A 17,581-nucleotide genomic window follows, 5' to 3' on the forward strand; every position below is an offset into this window, starting at 1 on the left:
GGAATACATTTAGAGCATAGAGAAATGAGGATTATGTAAACCTGAAGAGGAAAAGAAGATGTGGACAAAAAAAAGCATCACAGAACATCTCTAATACTGATTAGTCATTTGATAATTACAATAATTACTCATCGCACACACACACACACATGCTTGAACTGACGTCTGTTTCTTTTGCTTTGATCTGAGTCCTAAACATTTCTGTCTCCCTGTGTGCGTGTATGTGTGTGTGTGTCGTGGCTGCCGGCGTGGATTTGAGCTTTGAATGCTGTTTAAATTATGCGCAATAACATTCATACACACACGCACACACAGAGTCAATATGGGCTGCAGGGTTTGGATATCAAACAACAGCAGCGGCTTAAACTCCCTCCAGAGGTCTCACACGCATGCGCTCATGTTCAAAGTTTGCCCTGAGAAGTTGGCATATTTGCAAAGAAACCCCGGCAAATAGCAAATAGCAATGTCGTTGTGTCAGCAACGATATAAATCAATGTGCAGGTTTACGAAAACATAAAAACGGAATTGAATTTATACTATGACAGTTAAAGTGGCCCAATTATATGTTTTAAATTCAATTCAGATTCTTTTCGTCCTCTGTTTACTTTAAGGTGTGTTACACGAGACTTCCTATTGACTCACACTTTTAGAAAGCAACAACAAGAAAGTGAAATCCTGCCCGGAAGTCTCGCATCTTGTCAGTCAATACGGATGAGACCAACTAACCACCAGTCTGAACTGTTATATTTGTAGTACAAAATAATACGGTCTGTTCACTGTGTTATTTTGTTGTCTGAATGTTTTATGTATTTGATTATAATTCAGTATAATAAGTACTTTTATGTTTACACTATAAAAGTATTCATAGTATAAATGATGATGTACAGACCACTTCATGGCCTACGTCACTGTGACGTTGCAGCATTAGCTGGAGGCAAAACAGAAGGAAGCTTGAGTGCAACGTGCACATTTCATATCACATAAGATTAATATGTAATGCATCATCAGCCTGGATAACGTTAAATAAATTGTGACTAAAATTACGTGAAGTTAATGCTTATTTAGGAGATTCCTGTTACATGTTAATGCTAATGCTAATCGTGAGCTAAAGCAATGTTAGTTGTGTGTTTCAAGGGTGTCCAAGCAGAAGTTGTATTTACTACGTTACCCTCTGCTGTGGTTCCACTTACTACTTGTAATATCTTTGTTGGAGAGGCTTCACTTGATAAAGGCAGACTAGACTTTGTCCCCTCTATGTCCTCCTTTGGTCAAATCGCCCATCCAGTGAGTGAGAGTGTAGGGGTCGGTGAATGTCGTCCCACTACACTCAGTGGGCACTACACTCATGAAGAGTCTCGGAGAGTGAGTGTATTAGTATATTCTCTAAAATGTGTGTTCCTCGTCCATTTGTGCCAAAACAGTCCGTTGGAATATAGTGACCACTGTTTACAGGCTATGGTGTTTAAGATGTTTTGCCTCCAGTTAAGCTTCGCCCCTCACAAAAGTGAGGTTTTAAAAAGTGTATTTTTTACATTTTTTTCTTATGTGCAACTGAGCTACTGTGGCCAAGCAATTTCCCTCGTGGTACAATAAAGTCTAAGATTCACTTCAAAGGAAATGCTAAAATCATGCAAGATCCTCCAGCTGCCATCCTAAAATCATCATCGAGGAAGAAGAAGGGGAGTCTCCTCTAACATGGAACTAGAAGTCTTCACTGATTGCCCTCACCGCTTTTGCGTTGACTGGCTGGATCCTCTGTGGTTTTATCTAGCTATGAAAAACAGCACACATCTACACAATACATGCTGAGCAACGCGAAAGAAAGACACAATCCTCCCACCCGCTCCCAGAGATCTCCAGCCGCTTATTTGCTCAGGCTTAAGGGAGAAAACGTGCTTTTTTTTTTCTTCTTCTTCCTTTTTTTGTAGAAAACGCAATTAGAGAAAGTGAATTGGCGCCAATAACATTCCAGCGCACACTTGTGTAAATGTGACGTGTGCTGAAGAGCGTAAGCTGGAACGCACAAAGGCAAAACAAAACACAACGCACACAGATCTAATTTGAGAGAAAATCCTGCCACAGGGAGAAGTGGCGTGTCAGTGCAACTCAGCTCTTCTCTCCACTCATCCTCTTTTTTCTTTCTTTCACACCATCACCTTCTCCAATCTCCTCTCTTCTCTTTCCTTCCCTGATCTGACTTCTTTCTTTAGCCACGTTATCTGTCACTGTCTCCCCTCCCCTCCCCTCCGAGTTGGCCCCCACACGTTCCTTCCTCCATCCCTCATTCCCGTTTTCACTGAAGTCATCGGCCTCCCGCCTCCTGTCCTCCTCTCGCACATGTTCAGATGAAGCAGAATGCGCCGCTAATAGCTCTGTTATTAATTTACAACGGGACGGAAAGAACAGGACAGTCATTAAAAGGGTGGGTGAACTTCAGACTAGAGACATGACGAGAGAAGGGGAGCGGAGGAGTGTGGGAGAGAAGGAATAAAGTCTTTTTAGAGCAGGCAAAAATGTAGAGATGTGTGCTTCTTTATTTTATTGATAAAATCTCCTGCACAAAGTGTGGCTGACAATCTTTTTTAAAGTAAGTAAGTAAAGGCACACTGGCGTTTTTGAAACTACATCAGTTACAGTCTTATTTTAAAATGGACCCTATGCAGAATATAAAGAGGTTTTTTACGGCTATGACTGAGGCAAAGGAAAACTAAGATGAGCTGGAGAGGAGGTCAGTAGATGATAAATTACCCCTCATCAATTAAGCATCCTTTTAGATCCCAGATTATGTCACAAAAGCCGTCCTGTAACCGAGACACTCCCTAAAATATCACAGCACCACCACTCTTTTCACTGGTGCCAGCTCACAGCGCGTTATACAACGTGTTTCTATCTGCAGCTGGTAATGTGGACGTTAATTTCCACACATGTAAAAACTAATTTCTTAATGTGCACGTCCACTGAGGGCAGCCTGTCTGCTTGTTACAGTTCTCTAAGCTCGTGCTCGCCTGTCGCTTTGCATGTGACTTCATTTCCTTTCTGTGCCGTTTGTGCCTCCAGCAGTTTGTTTCTGAGAAACCCTCCTCTTGTCACTTAGTCTGTCTTCGTTGTGTCTCCATTTGCCTCCCTGCGGCATTTCTAAGAAAAAGTCTCCGTCAGACACTGTCCGTCTCTGTCACTACAGTTCCTGCAAAAATAGCACCGATAAGCATTTAACTAAATCATCCAGATGTAATCGTCACAAATACATATTTAGAGCTATTTTTAACCAAAGGTGGTCACCGTTTCATGGACAAGGTTACATGTCAATTGATTCAATTATTTTTTTGTTTTTTTTGTATATCAAGTCACTTTGACACTGATAAAGATGTGATCCTTTTACAGCCCCTGTGGTGTCGTCAGTTTGTTGCGGAGACCCTCAGGCGACAAATGCAACAGACACACACACACACACACATGCAGACGTACACAGTACACATACGCACTGAGGCAACAAAGCAGGCAGAAGGAACACTTACACTTCATCTGCCTCACCACGGGCTTATTGGGCTCCAGCCAGTGCTGAAAGAGAAAGGGAGGTGTTACCTGGTTGGGTTTTTGATGAGGGATTAAATGGCATCGCATTTTAAAAACTCAGAAAATTCATAATTCAGAAAAGAAAAATAATATTATTCACTTTTATTTACTGAAATAAACATGTCAAATTTCAAGTTAAAGTTTTTGTTTTATGACACCTAAAACACATTCAGAATACATCACTTCCTTTTTGTGCCTTTATTATTTATTTAAATGCGGTTGCAGAGAGAGACAGGAAGTGATGGTCAACACCAGGAAAAGGGCAGAGACTGGAACTGGACCCATGACATTATAGCCTCAGTGGGAAAGATGTTACCGTATTAAGTTCAACTACTTTGTGGCAGGTTTAGATTACAGTAAAAAAAAAAAAAAAAAACATCTCGCCTCTGAATACAGAGCTTATGTTCTATCGTAACATTTCTTCTCACTGCAAACTGTTAAACCCATGCTTTTCAATTTTGTGTGTGTAACATGTGTTGCTTGTTTCTGTTTCTTTCTCGTTTCGCTAGCTGTGCCTGCATTGAGAAGAACCGTCTGGTCTCATCCGTGTGTGGGCTGTTTGAAATATGGAGACTGATCTTGTTATTTATTTATTTATTTATTTTTTGTAATTTGAACTTGTACTGTAATGTACCGACTGCTTTCTGACTAATATCCAATGTTTTCATTCTGGCCGTGCTGACTCAACGCAACTGTTTCGTGCTCAAAGTTATGAGTCAGTTTCTGCGTCTTTGTTCTTCTGCAGCCACATAGTTTTTGGCATCGGCTCAAGTTGTCAATGGCGAAGAGTAATTTTAAAAATTGACATATTGATTTTTGTTTGCAGAGGTAAGAGCTCAGAAAGCCGTCTGATTTAGAGCCTGGGCAACGGTCCAGGAAGGTCCCACAACACATTACACGGAAGTTGCCAAAGAAAACACTTAGTCATCATCTTTGACGTATTTTGTCTTGTAGAACAAAAAAAATATGTTGTTTGAAAAACTGTCAATAATCACAAATCTCTCTTATGACAGCAGCTCATTCCAGCTGTGAAGTGCCAATGTAATTGGTGTCTTAGGACCACCCCTAGCCTCCGGGGGCAGTAATGAGCTTCTTCCAGCTTAGTGCATGACAATGAGGCAGTTACACAAAGAAACAAAACAAAGGTGATATTTATGATTTAACTTATGATTTATGCTTTGATTTGAAACAGTAGTTTGGGTTTGACTTCTGTTTAATGTTTCACTTGAAGTGAGTGTCTGTATGCGCAGACACTTGTACTCATTTAGATTTTATGTCACTGTAATATTTTAATAGAAACACAATAAAGAAACACATGTATGAGAAATGCATGAAAATTTAAGACTCAGCAACTCTTTCCTGGAAAAAATCATTTGGATATTGCTCAATTAATGAATCAAAACCATTTTTTGTTTCTTATTTATTTATTTTTAATTAGACACATGTACAGTGGGGGAAATAAGTATTTGATCCCCTGCTGAATTTGTAAGTTTGCCCACTTCCATAGAAATGATCAGACTCTGGTTTTTATGGTTGTTTACTGGTTATGGGTATAGACAGAATATCAGTCGAAAATGCATAAAAAACACACAATCTAAAAGTTATAAATTGTTATGTATTTTATTAAGGGAAATAAGTATTTGATCCCCAAGCACAACACAAGTCAGTACTTTGTAGAGAAACCTTTGTTGGCAAGCACAGCGATGAGACGTTTCTTGTAGTTGGTCACCAGGTTTGCACACAGCGCAGGAGGGATTTTGGCCCATTCATCTTTACAGACAGTCTCTAAATCCTTCAAGTTTCTTGGCTGCCTCTTGGAAACTCGGAGCTTCAGCTCCCTCCACAGGTTTTCGATCGGGTTAAGGTCTGGAGACTGACTAGGCCACTCCATGACCTTAATATGCTTCTTCTTGAGCCACTCTGTTGTCCTGGCAGTATGTTTTGGGTCATTGTCATGTTGGAAAACCCACCCACGAGGCATCTTCAGTGTTCTTGCTGAGGAAAGAAGGTTTTTGTCCAAGATGTTACAGTACATGGCTGCATTCATTGGCCCCATAATGCGGTGAAGTTGCCCTGTACCCTTTGCTGAAAAACAGCCCCAAAACATGATGTTTCCACCTCCATGCTTAACCGTGGGTATGGTGTTCTTTGGGTCATACTCACGTTTTTTCATCCTCCAAACACGGCGGGTCGAGTTAATGCCAAATAGCTCAACTTTGGTTTCGTCAGACCACAGCACTTTCTCCCAAGCCTTCTCTGAGTCATTTAGATGTTCACTGGCAAACTTAAGGCGGGCCTGTACATGTGCCTTCTTGAGTAGGGGGACCTTGCGGGCACTGCAAGAGTTCAGTCCATAACGGCGCAGTGTGTTGCCAACTGTTTTCTTGGTGACGGAGGTCCCAACTGCTTCCAGATCATTAACAAGCTCCTGCCGTGTTGTTTTAGGCTGCTCCCTCACCTTTCTCATCATCATCCTCACTCCATGAGGCGAGATTTTGCGGGGAGCTCCAGACCGAGGACAGTTGATGGTCCTTTTATGGGTCTTCCACTTGCGAATAATGGCACCAATAGTTGTCACCTTCTCACCAAGCCTTTTGCTGATGGTTTTGTAACCTATACCAGCCTTGTGCAGGTCTACAATCTTGTCCCTGACATCTTTTGACAGCTCTTTGGTCTTGCCCATGGTGCTGTAGAAGTTGGAATGTAAGAAACTGATTCTTAGAGCAGGTGTGCTTTATATACATGACGAGTTAAGATCAGGAGTATTGGTAATTAGTTGACTGAGCACAGCTGTGTGCCACATGCGCACCAGCCAATCTGTAGGAGCCTGAATTCTAAGTGAATTGTTGGGGATCAAATACTTATTTCCCTTAATAAAATACATAACAATTTATAACTTTTAGATTGTGTGTTTTTTATGCATTTTCGATTGATATTCTGTCTATACCCATAACCAGTAAACAACCATAAAAACCAGAGTCTGATCATTTCTATGGAAGTGGGCAAACTTACAAATTCAGCAGGGGATCAAATACTTATTTCCCCCACTGTATATTCCAGTCTCTGACACACAAAGATTTTCAGTTTTTCTCATTTTTTATAATTTTTTTAGTAAACTATTCTATTTTGGACTAACCTGAAGTCCTCACTGAGAGTCGTGATGGCTATTTTTTTTTTGACTTTCTTTACGACACTTAATATAGAAGACAACATAATAACCATTCATAGATCATGATGAAACGAATGCTACCCTAGAGCTTTTGATTGTCAGAAGTTTGTATCATAGTTACCCTTTGTTTCTCAGGATCTACATATCGAATCCCAAAGTAGTCCTTCTCGAGCAGGTTGTAGTGATTGCACACATGGTCCAACAGGAACTGGCCTTTAGTGTCTCTCTGGAAAGAAAAAAAAACAAAACGTGAATCCAGGATGTCATTTTATATCCTACCAGCATGAAGTACTCTTAGCAATCTTTCCATCTAATAAAACCACCTGATAGGTGCTGCATCACCGCACTACAATCACAGTGAACAACCCCCTCCACACTCCTCCTCAGGGATAATTCTCCAGTGATGCACACGTGTTGTCGCCGGTGTAAAACACACACATGGAAAGAAGTACGTCAGCAACATTTTGGTGTCTTGGTGATGATATCTCCCTTGCAAACATATTCCACACGGTAAATACGCTCTTTGTGTTCCCAAACCCGGTGCAGGCCGAGAGAAATCAATAATCACTCTGCATTTACTACCTGCTCAGTCAATATCTACTCATCACACACAGCTTCTCAGAAGGATTGTCGCACGCTTGTGTCTTTACCATAGCACAGTAAAATTATTTCACAAGTACGCATGCTGTCATCATAGACGTACACTTTCCATCCTTACCTTTGGCCTATTGACTTATACTGTCAATATTCATCAGATGGTTATTTCCTCATAGTATATGCATCACGGATTATCCCTCCCCGCGCGCGCCTGTCCCCTCTAACGACTCCATAACCTGCTGATGGAGGTGGTTCTGTGCTCAGCTAAGCAGGACTGATTGACTCCGTCAGAAATCATCCGTTTGCCCTTGTTGTGATTTACTCACCAGCAGGGGCACGCATGAACGTTCACGTCAACACACTCGCACCAAGCCACAGCTGTCTCCTTTGGCCACATCGTGCCATTAAAAGAGGGAAAACCGACAATCGAGGCACCATAAAAACGAAGCAACGCTTCCTTGGCAACTGATTGCATGCACTTTAAAGTCACTTCACTGTCCCAGACACATTCACTTTAAGCCTCACCTCCTTGATTCAAACGTAAAAGCTCCTTAAGGTCTCTGTCCACTGGCTGCCACGTCAGCAACGACTCAACGTGTCCAGTACCTCGTCAGCAAGGAAGGCGGTTATATTAGTCATCAGCTTTGCTCGCCATTGCTATTTGCAGCCATTTGCAACTGCAATGCATCGTAGCACAAGTGACCGACATCAGCTGACTTTGTTGAACAAAGAGGGACAGTTTCAGCACTTTTGCAGAGGTTTAGGTCAAAGGTTCTGAGCCAAAAGTGAGAATCATCTGCTCCACAGCAATCGTTGAGATGAGTGCAGCATTCAACACAGCAATTTATTCCATTTAAGTAAGACGAGAAGTAATCAATAAATACTTTACTGGAGAGGTTTAGCTCATGCTTCCCACTGTTTTCATTTTGATCTCATTTCAGGTCTACTGCTGTGCAATATTGTGCCATCTTCATCGACTTTTGTTTATTCCTTCATGTTCCTTCATGTCATGTTTAATTTATTTCCTTCACTGTCAAGCACAGTAAATGTAACTTTATTTGTGATCTAGGGTTGTGCCTGTATTTCTCCGTTTTTCTCATCTCCTGCAACTCTTAAAACTGACTGTCTCTCATTTCTGTTGAATTATACATGGGTTTTTTTTCTGCTGGTGGAAAGGGGAAAAATGGAAAAAAAAAAAACAGACTTAATTTCCAGTGGGAGCCCAAGAAGTACGAGTGACGTGGCATCTGAAACCTTTCTGTTCAGCTCATTGAAACAGATCTTCATGGCGGCTGCCGCAGATTATGAAATTAGTTTATTTGCTGAAGGTGGTCTGTGTTCAGTAACTGTTATATACACAATGCACACTGCAATCTCTTGCCAAGGCAACCTTTTAAATAAATTTCCTTGTGAGTCATGCTTCATTTCCCCGTCAACAGCCTCTTATGTACAGTAATTGCAGCATAGTGACAGAATAGCCACGGAAATAAGATGTTTCCAGTAAATATCAGAGCCACAACTGACAAACACTAAAAACAGAAACAGCTCGAACAAAACACACAGATTTAGTGAATGCGAAAAAAAAACGGTTAAAGCTGTAAAGCAGTCAATTTCAATTTCAGGCCAGTGCATCCAGAAAGGGAGAACAATTAAAAATGAAAGAAGTGCACAATACACAGATGGAGTTCACATATAGGCTAATCTTGCCAACACACTCATCACATTATCACCACTGAGTGACTTCGACATTTCAGGAGGAAGCCCATTTGTTTTGCCTGTTGCTTTGACCCCATATTTAGTCGGGATTTTGTTTGGATATTGTTTGAAGTCAGGACTTGTGCAGACTAATATCAAGTCTATGGATAACTGATGTTTCTGGGCATTAGACACAGCAAAAACACCAGTGTTACAACATACTGCATGTCATAACCTCATTTTGGGAGCTGGTAACACAATCAAGCTGCGTTAAAAAAAAAATAAAGCCAAGTATAAATGCCAAGAACTGGTCTTCCTTGAATTGCCAAAAGCAAATCAATCTCCACAGACCACCATGTAACACTGACCAACTTTACAGCAGAAATAATGTTAACAGCCTGGTACAAAAGGTAAAAAAAGGTACAAAAAGGTACAACGCTGGTGTGAGGCAATTTGTACTTGGTTCGCTCTGTAAAAACATCACCAAAGTCAGTGCTGTGTCTTTTTTTTCGCCAGTCGGGTTAATTTTTGTTTCTATTCCCTGCTTCACTTTCCACAAAGGCGACTGAAACATTCGCCGAAGACAAGTAATACAACTCTGCCCGATGTGTTTCATCTTTATTGATCTAAAACAATCAATATGAAAACTGAGGAGACTGAGAAGCAGCCGGAAATGCTTGAGCGGAAATAAGCTACTATCAGGCGAATCAATCCCAGCTCTTGCAGTGTATCTCCATGGCATGTAGTTACATTTCTGGGGAGGTACATTAGGGTCTGTTGTTGTAGCCGCAACGCCACAGAAGTCTAAACCGTCATCAGTAGCTTAAAATCTTCTCTTTAGGAATCATATGGGTGGTATGACGAAGTGATCTGTTGATCTTATGAAATCACTGAACGTGACCAGCAGAGCAACATGATTGTTCATTTGTATCTGAAAAGTTTCTTCCAACAACTGAACAACACATTTGACTCTTAATGCTAAATGCTCCACTCTGTTCACCAGCCAGTCACTACCTGTGTCTGTTTGTCTGCCTTACTTACGGTGTTTTTAGCTTTTTCACTAACCAGAGAGTTAACCTGCAGTTATGGAGCTGCGGGAAGCTGCAGAGTCATACAGTGAGACCCATTTCACATTCATTTCACACTATCATGGAATGATTTAAAAAATATTGATGGAAGTGATTTTAATCAAACTGTTGATCTGTAAAACTTCCACAGCGTAGTCTGGTGGCGGGTTTAATCATAATTAAATCTGATTTTCTGTTTCCTGCACATGTAGATGTGACTTTGAGGAGCTGGGCCACGTAGCAAAACATCAAATAACGTAACTACTGACTTTTGCAGCCGATTAATAATAAACAAACAACCACTCTTTCAACTGACCAACAAGATTACTGAAGATTATTCTCACAAGAGTTCGCTGTGTGTGTGTGTGTGTGTGTCCCTGGTGACCTTTGATATGATATATATCATTACAGAAATGATCAGCTGATTTTAGAGACTGCAGGGTTGTCATTATATCACAGCGACACCACCAAGCGAATGAAGTGTGTGTCCCTGTGGGTGTAGTTGTGATTGTTTGCCTCCATGCTAACCTGCCTGTGGCATATGTGTGTGTGTGTGTGTGTGTGTGTTGGGTAAAAAAAATCAGTCGCGCGCCACATGTCTCCGTCACCATTTGTGTGTTTGTGTGTATCCGTCTACATCTCTTGATCCGTGACAATAGTGTTACTAAGCTGTTAAATCTGAAGCGCAAACAGAGACGCACAGAGGGAGGGGGGGAAAAAATAGAAGAAACGGAACAAAAGCGGCTACGCTGCGAGCTGTCTCCTGCAAGATCATCAAACAACACCTCCCCTCTATCTGGTTCTCAGGGCAGACGCTCATCGGGAGAAGAGAGGTGGACTGACGCCAAGCAAGAAGCGAGAGGAACAGACTAGACGGAGACTGAAACAAGGCCAAACACGCTGAGAGGCTGAAAAGGCAAAAAATAATAGATTGAAAGACTGACCTGACAGAAAGAAAGAGACAGAGTGAGGAAGAGAGATATGAAGAGTCTATGTCATGTCCAACAAGGGCTGAATACATATTTTATATAACCAAAGGCTGGCCATTAAAAATTAACCCTGTCATCCTGTTTCTACATGATCTCACCTAATGACAGCAAAGTGCTCCTCTCTTGACTTTCGCTTGAACACACAGACGCATACACACACTTTAAATATAGCCTCAGCGTGGAGGGGATTCAGTTTAGCAGAAGCAAAGTGCACTTTGACGTGTGTGTTCCAGTGTGTGCGACTATCCTCTGCCATTATTTTCCTCAACAGGGCAACCACCCCTACAGTCAGCCGAGTACAGAAGCTAAGCCGAGCTAACAAAACCGGGGAGGAAAAACTAGAGAAGCATCAACACGTACTCAATTATTTATTCGTTTATTTTTAGAGAATTCACAAAACTGTCTGTCGGCTAAAGAAGACGAAACGTGGAAGTATTGACGTGCGGATTTAAGATTCTTGATCGAACACCTTAGTGTGTGCCGCTCATGTAACTTTTTAACTTGCCTCTGAATCGTGGACGACTTTTGGGATTTGTTTGTGGTTCTTCATCCACACAGAGATGTGAGCTAGTTGGCAACAGCCGTGTTGGACTCAGCAGAAAGTCTAGTTGATTCTAATAATTCACTGCAGCATTTCATTTATTTTGCTTATTGTTTCTGTATGAGTATTTTTCTAAAGCTGCTGGGATACGTACAAACTACGGCTGGGTGTTATACCGGTTTATTCTGAATACCGGTATTTTTCTTTCCCATTATATGAAATATGAATTTTTAAAATACACCCGCATACCGACTGCATTACTGCGAGGTGTGGTGAATATGGAAAGGTCTGAAAATGAAGCGGCAAAAAGCGAAGACCACGAAGACACGGAAGAACTTGCCAAAAAAAAGTGCCGTATTGGTTGTTTGTGGTTTTTTGACCAAAAAAAACATTTTCATGACAGTAAAATAGTCCATCCTTAGTCAATCTACTGCATTTATTCCTCTTTCAACCAGTAACAAATGTTGTGAACACCTGATTATGCATAAAAAAAAAATAAAAAAATACCGTGGTAGCGTCAGAATTTTGGTCATACCGCCCAGCCCTAGTACAAACTTCAATACTTTTGCTGCCAACATACACGGATCGGGCATAACATTGTGACCGTCTGCCTAATGTTGTTTAGGTCTCCTCTAAGCCTCCAAAACAGTTGTGACTCATCAGAGAATGGACATGGGCCTTCTGAGGTTGTGCTATGGTGTCTGGCTACAGGATGTTGTTAGTGGGGACATTTGGCTCCGCTGGGTTGTGCCTGTGTCAGGCTGCATCCTGCTGCTGCTGAACCTAAAAAACAAATATGATCAAATAGTGTCATTGCTATGGGGTGGGGGTAGCTGGTCTGGTCTAGGTGGGTGGTACATGTCTAAGTAACATACCCATCAATGCCAGGTCCAAAAGTTTCCCAGCAGAACTTGGTCACATTGACACAAGATGTTATACATTTCTCCTATCCAGCTGTGTCAGAGACATTTTTGTGTGTGACAGATGATAGAGCCCTGAGGAAACTGAAGATGAACTGAGAGGTTCAAACAGACATAAAATACTGACGCATCATGCAGCTGTCCAGATGGGCAGAGGGGTCTTTGAGGACTGCAGACATATCTACATGTGGTTGAAGGACTCTTCTTCTAGCTCTCTGACTGAAATGCATGAACTGGAGCAGTCAGCAATGAAATACAGAATAGAAATAAATGAAACGAGGGTGCTATTCTTTAAATTAAATGATAATGGAAGACCTTTTAAATCAACTCAATGTACACTTGACTTGCAGTCCAACACGTGTGACTTGTTCTGATTGGGACAAACCAAGCATTAGGACCCCGGGTGCCCTGGCCCACTTAAAACACCCCTCGTTGTTTATTTAATATGCATGCCAGCTAAATTATGACTGGTCCTTATCGACCACGACACAATTCATTTCATGACTCTGCAAACCTAATTGGCTGGGATGAAACGCAGTGAGAGAAGAAGCGTAACATTTCTGTGACGTCCCCGTGAAGAACACTCTCTCCTATCTGCATCCTCTGTGAACCTCAGGAGACTAAAGGAGAGGATGGGGAATTTAAGGATAATGATATGCCCCTCTTTACATCGACACAGAGACAATTTGAAAGACTTAGTAGCTGACCAAGACAAATGCTTCTCTAATTCATGTCTTTCCCTCTCCGCTGCTGCTACCCTTCAGGGAAATCAAAATTTAAGACTCAAGTGAATTCATTTGCCAGTTTATTTACCAATTAGGAGTCGGCAGGCTGGCTTTAGTGCACGTGTGGCAACATTGTCCTCCTATTATTAAGGGTGCCAATGTTTCTAAAGCCAGTTTGTGTTTACCACCCAAAACTCAAGTCCCCGAACCAATGAATGGATCGATCCAGAGGCTTGACGAGGATACAGCAGAGACAAATCAATGCGCTGGATGTGGGGCTGTGGGGAAAACAATGCAGAGGATTAAAGTAGGAGATAATAGTTAGAACCGCTTTCCTTTCTATTTTTGCACTGTTTCCTTTTCTCGTGTCCTCACTGTCCGACTAAACCACTCAGTATTGGATTTCCCCTGCTTTTCATTTAAAGCTACACACTGTAAAGAATATTCAAAGACAGTTTTACCTTTGCATGATGTTACAAAATATAAACACACTTCCTGTATTTTTTGTAGTCTGACTCACTTCTCATTTTTAGAAACTCCACTAGAATTTAACACGCACAAATAGTTTGTAATGATATTAAAAATGGATTTTGAAAGTGAGCCGGATGCAAAACACAAATCCTCCTCTGGGGCGACATCGACTCCAAGATCAGAGGAGAGCAGCAGACGATCAAACACTTCCAGTCATTGAGATGAATTATAGAATGCATCTAATTTAAAGTGTAAAAAGAGAAACATTTGGATTGACCTCATCACTAGCATCCCTCTCCATAATAGCTTCCTGGCATGGCACCATTTACCAGTAAATGTTTGACTAGTAAACCCATGTTGTCTTTTCTTTTTAACTGAAAAAAAAAGACATTGAGCCAAACAGAGAGAGGCAGCTCGAAGAGACAAAGCAGGATGTCAGATGTCAGACTGAGACCCACACAGCTCCAGTGTGGTATTGATCTCACAAGCTGCATTACAGAGTGTGCTGAGTTTAACCTCCTCCACCGCTGACCCATGACAGTAATGGACGCCTGCCTGGGGCTACAGACTTGGCATATGGAGAGACTTCCTTATCTTATCATTATTGCAGCGTGGCCAAAACACTAAATAGAGAATATTCCCATCTTTCTATTAACAAACTTTGGAATAGAAGCTTCTTCTTCTATATTGACAGTTCACAGATTTATATCTTCTACATTATACATCTTGACTATGGTGATGCCCTTACTTTTGTTCTGCAATTATCAAAACAGCTAACTGCCGGATCATGAAGTCTAATGTTTTAGTTGTCCAGCACTTTAGTTTATTACCAAATCGTTGCATTGTATGGATAGAAACGGAGGGGGGCTTGTGTTAGCTGCAAAGTTGAACCTGAAAAATATGGTTAAAGATGTTAACACTGTTGATTTCAAGTGTTAGTTTTCAGCTAGACTTGAATAAAAATCTTTCAAAACAGTTCCTATAAAAGCTGCTGGGCGATTCAGCTTTTTTCCATAGTAAGCTTTTTTTGTAAACTTGCCATTTAACCATATTTCTAAAGTAGAGAGCAAAGTTAGCATGACTGACACTCAAGCTACGCTGTCTCATTTTGCTTACATGTAAGCAATCATTACTTGTTTTGTCACTTAATAATCATCATCAGTGTCTTAAAGGTTGAACCCATGACGCCAGTGTAAATTTAAGGAGCACTAATCTCCTGTGATACGTATGATAAATTATTCCATCTTCAAATACGCTTTAATTTTGAATATCACCGTTTAAATTATTTAGATGATAATCCTCCTTACCGCTGTGAGCACCACTCAACACTGATAACAGGGTGACTGTGTGACCTTGCTCCTGTGTTGAAAGAGGGAAACCAATTATCATTACCTGCACAGTCCAGAGGTGCTCACACACACACAGCTATACTGTACACACGCAAAGACACACACAAATGAACACACGTGACATAAAACATGTCATGTGCGCCTTCACACATTGAGTTCATGGCTGGGCGCCCGCCCTAATACGCTGTGAAGTAGAGCTATAAATTAGCAGGAGCAGTTTCTGTTGTAATGGATTATCTCACACTGTGTATAGCTGGACAGTAACTCACGACATGGCAGGACAGCAAAAGAGTGAAGACAACGATGTGACTCCAGCTGCAACATGGCTGAAATTAGTGTGGGCTCTGGGGAAGCTGTCTTATCTTCATACCGCAGCAGGCACGAAAGGTTGTCCCAGACAACCGTCCAATCAACGAGGGAAAAAGACAAACTGTGTGTTTAGAGAATATTAATGGGACTGCTTACTTAATGTATGTATTTAGCACAAACTGTGTGTGTGCTTCCTATGGACCCCTTCATGGCCTATGTCATTGTGACGCCACGACGTTAGCTGGAGGCAAAAGCTTGAGGCGAACACTGTCACTGTCAACTGCAAAAATGCTGTCTTGCTGTATTCTTGGGACCAACAAAGTTATCAACAGCCCTCGTGTTTGCAGCGCACACTTAATATCAGGTAAGATTAATACGTAATACATCATCAGTTTCAGCCTGGACAACATTATGGGTTAGACCATAGGTTTTCAACAAAGGGTCCGTGGACCCCCTAAGGGTCTGCAGGGGGGTCGCAAAATCTTTGGTTGATTATACATTTTTTATATATTTATAAAATTTCTTTAAATACACATTAAAATGAACCCAACACATTTCAGTCAGCACTTCACTCATTCAGTGATACAGGAGCGGTCTCAACAGCGCACCACGCTAGCCGGGACCTGTCAATCTAAGCCTCCTGTACACAGTATAAACCCCGCCCTATCGCTGCTGAGCCAATCACGAGGCCGCATATTACACGCTGACTCTGTCAGGTTCCCCGCAATTGGCGAAAGCCTATTCTTTTCCCAGGGGAAATTCCGGGTGCACGCTGCAATATTAGCAGAAGAGGAGCTAAAAGTGCAGCTGCTAGCATTAGGTATTATTGAGCATTATTATTAGTTTATGTTTACAGCATTTGCACGGCCACCCTACTGTTGCACATGTTTTAAAAATAATTAATATTTGTACCTGTGTATTATTTGAATATTTAATATTGAATTCAAAATGATAATAAGCATAGGCTGAGATTAATATAGGACACATAGAGTAGGTGGGGGTCTTTTCTTAATCTCTCCATCGGTATGGGGGTCCTTGGCCTGAAAAAATGTAGAAGACCCCTGGGTTTCCCTGGGTCACAAAATTGTGACTGAAAATATATTAAGTTAATCATTAATTGGGGGATTTCTGTTACAGGTTAATGCTAATGCTAACCGCTAGCTAATTCAACGTTAGGTGTATGTTGTTTATTAGTATATAATCTAAAATATGTGTTTTCCTCATCCGTTCTTGCCAAAACAGGCCATTGAAATATGCTAACCGACGTTGATGTTTTGCCTCTGGCTAAGCCCCGGACCTACACACATCAAACTGTTTACAAGCTGTGAAGGGCCCTGTAGGTAAAGCTAATACCCTTCGCATGTTTACACATGTTTACACAGTCAGGATGTTGACCTCATCTATATAATGTTCAGCTTCTTAGATGGTGCGAGGTTTGGTCATTTTTTTGTTTCTATTATATTCTAAATGCAAAAATAAATCCATAAATGTTTGAAATGATGTTTGTGAGGATAATTTGAATGCATACGCCTGTTGTTTGCCTCGGTCAGCTTTTGCAAATTTTATTAAAAAAAAGGTGTCAGCAAGGAAAGTTTAATGCATCTGTTTCTGTTACCATCAGCCCATTAAAGCTCAAGCATGCGTCTGTAAACCGAGGCTGTTGGGTATGACAGATGTGTTCTGTATTTATGTATGCAGGCCTCCCCAGAAAGACTTAATGATGCTGAATGGATTATCCTGGTAAAATAAACTGAATGTAATTAAGTCAAGCTAGCTTCTTAAACAAGGTGGCTCGGTTGTTTTTATTTTACCTCGTTGGCATGGGAAACATGGATACAAAGGATAGAAAATAACTTGAATAAACCCTCTGGACTTATGATTTCACTCTCTGTTCTTATCCTTTGTTTTTTTGGGGGGTTTACTAAGTGTTAACTATGTTTAAAAAATGTTGATGCAATGGTGAAAATCTGTCTCTTTTTCTTCCAATGGTATCTCCCGTAAATTAATTTAAATGAGTACTAATGAAATCAAAAAGAACTTTTACAAAACTCAGCCACCTCTTTCTTCATTGTGTTAATGAGCAGTGAGAAAGGGAGGGAAATGGACCTGACATCTCCTCCTTTCACAAACCTCCCACCAGAATAGACAAATATAGACTAAATAAGTCTGAGTTAGG

At 41.1% G+C, this 17,581-nt stretch overlaps 1 protein-coding gene across 6 annotated transcripts in view; it reads right to left on the reverse strand.

Moving 5' to 3' along the window:
- frmd3 (FERM domain containing 3) overlaps nt 1-17,581 on the reverse strand; it is a 51,862-nt gene that overhangs the window by 28,751 nt on the left and 5,530 nt on the right. For all 6 annotated transcript variants that reach the window (XM_047592369.1, XM_047592365.1, XM_047592368.1 and 3 more), the window contains exons 2-3: nt 6,864-6,968; nt 3,516-3,558 (exon numbers count right to left, since the gene is read on the reverse strand). In XM_047592369.1, the coding sequence (XP_047448325.1) occupies nt 3,516-3,558; nt 6,864-6,968 (148 nt within the window). The remainder of the gene's footprint in view (nt 1-3,515; nt 3,559-6,863; nt 6,969-17,581) is intronic.

Source organism: Mugil cephalus, chromosome 8, assembly GCF_022458985.1.
Source record: "Mugil cephalus isolate CIBA_MC_2020 chromosome 8, CIBA_Mcephalus_1.1, whole genome shotgun sequence".
NCBI classification, from domain to species: domain Eukaryota; kingdom Metazoa; phylum Chordata; class Actinopteri; order Mugiliformes; family Mugilidae; genus Mugil; species Mugil cephalus.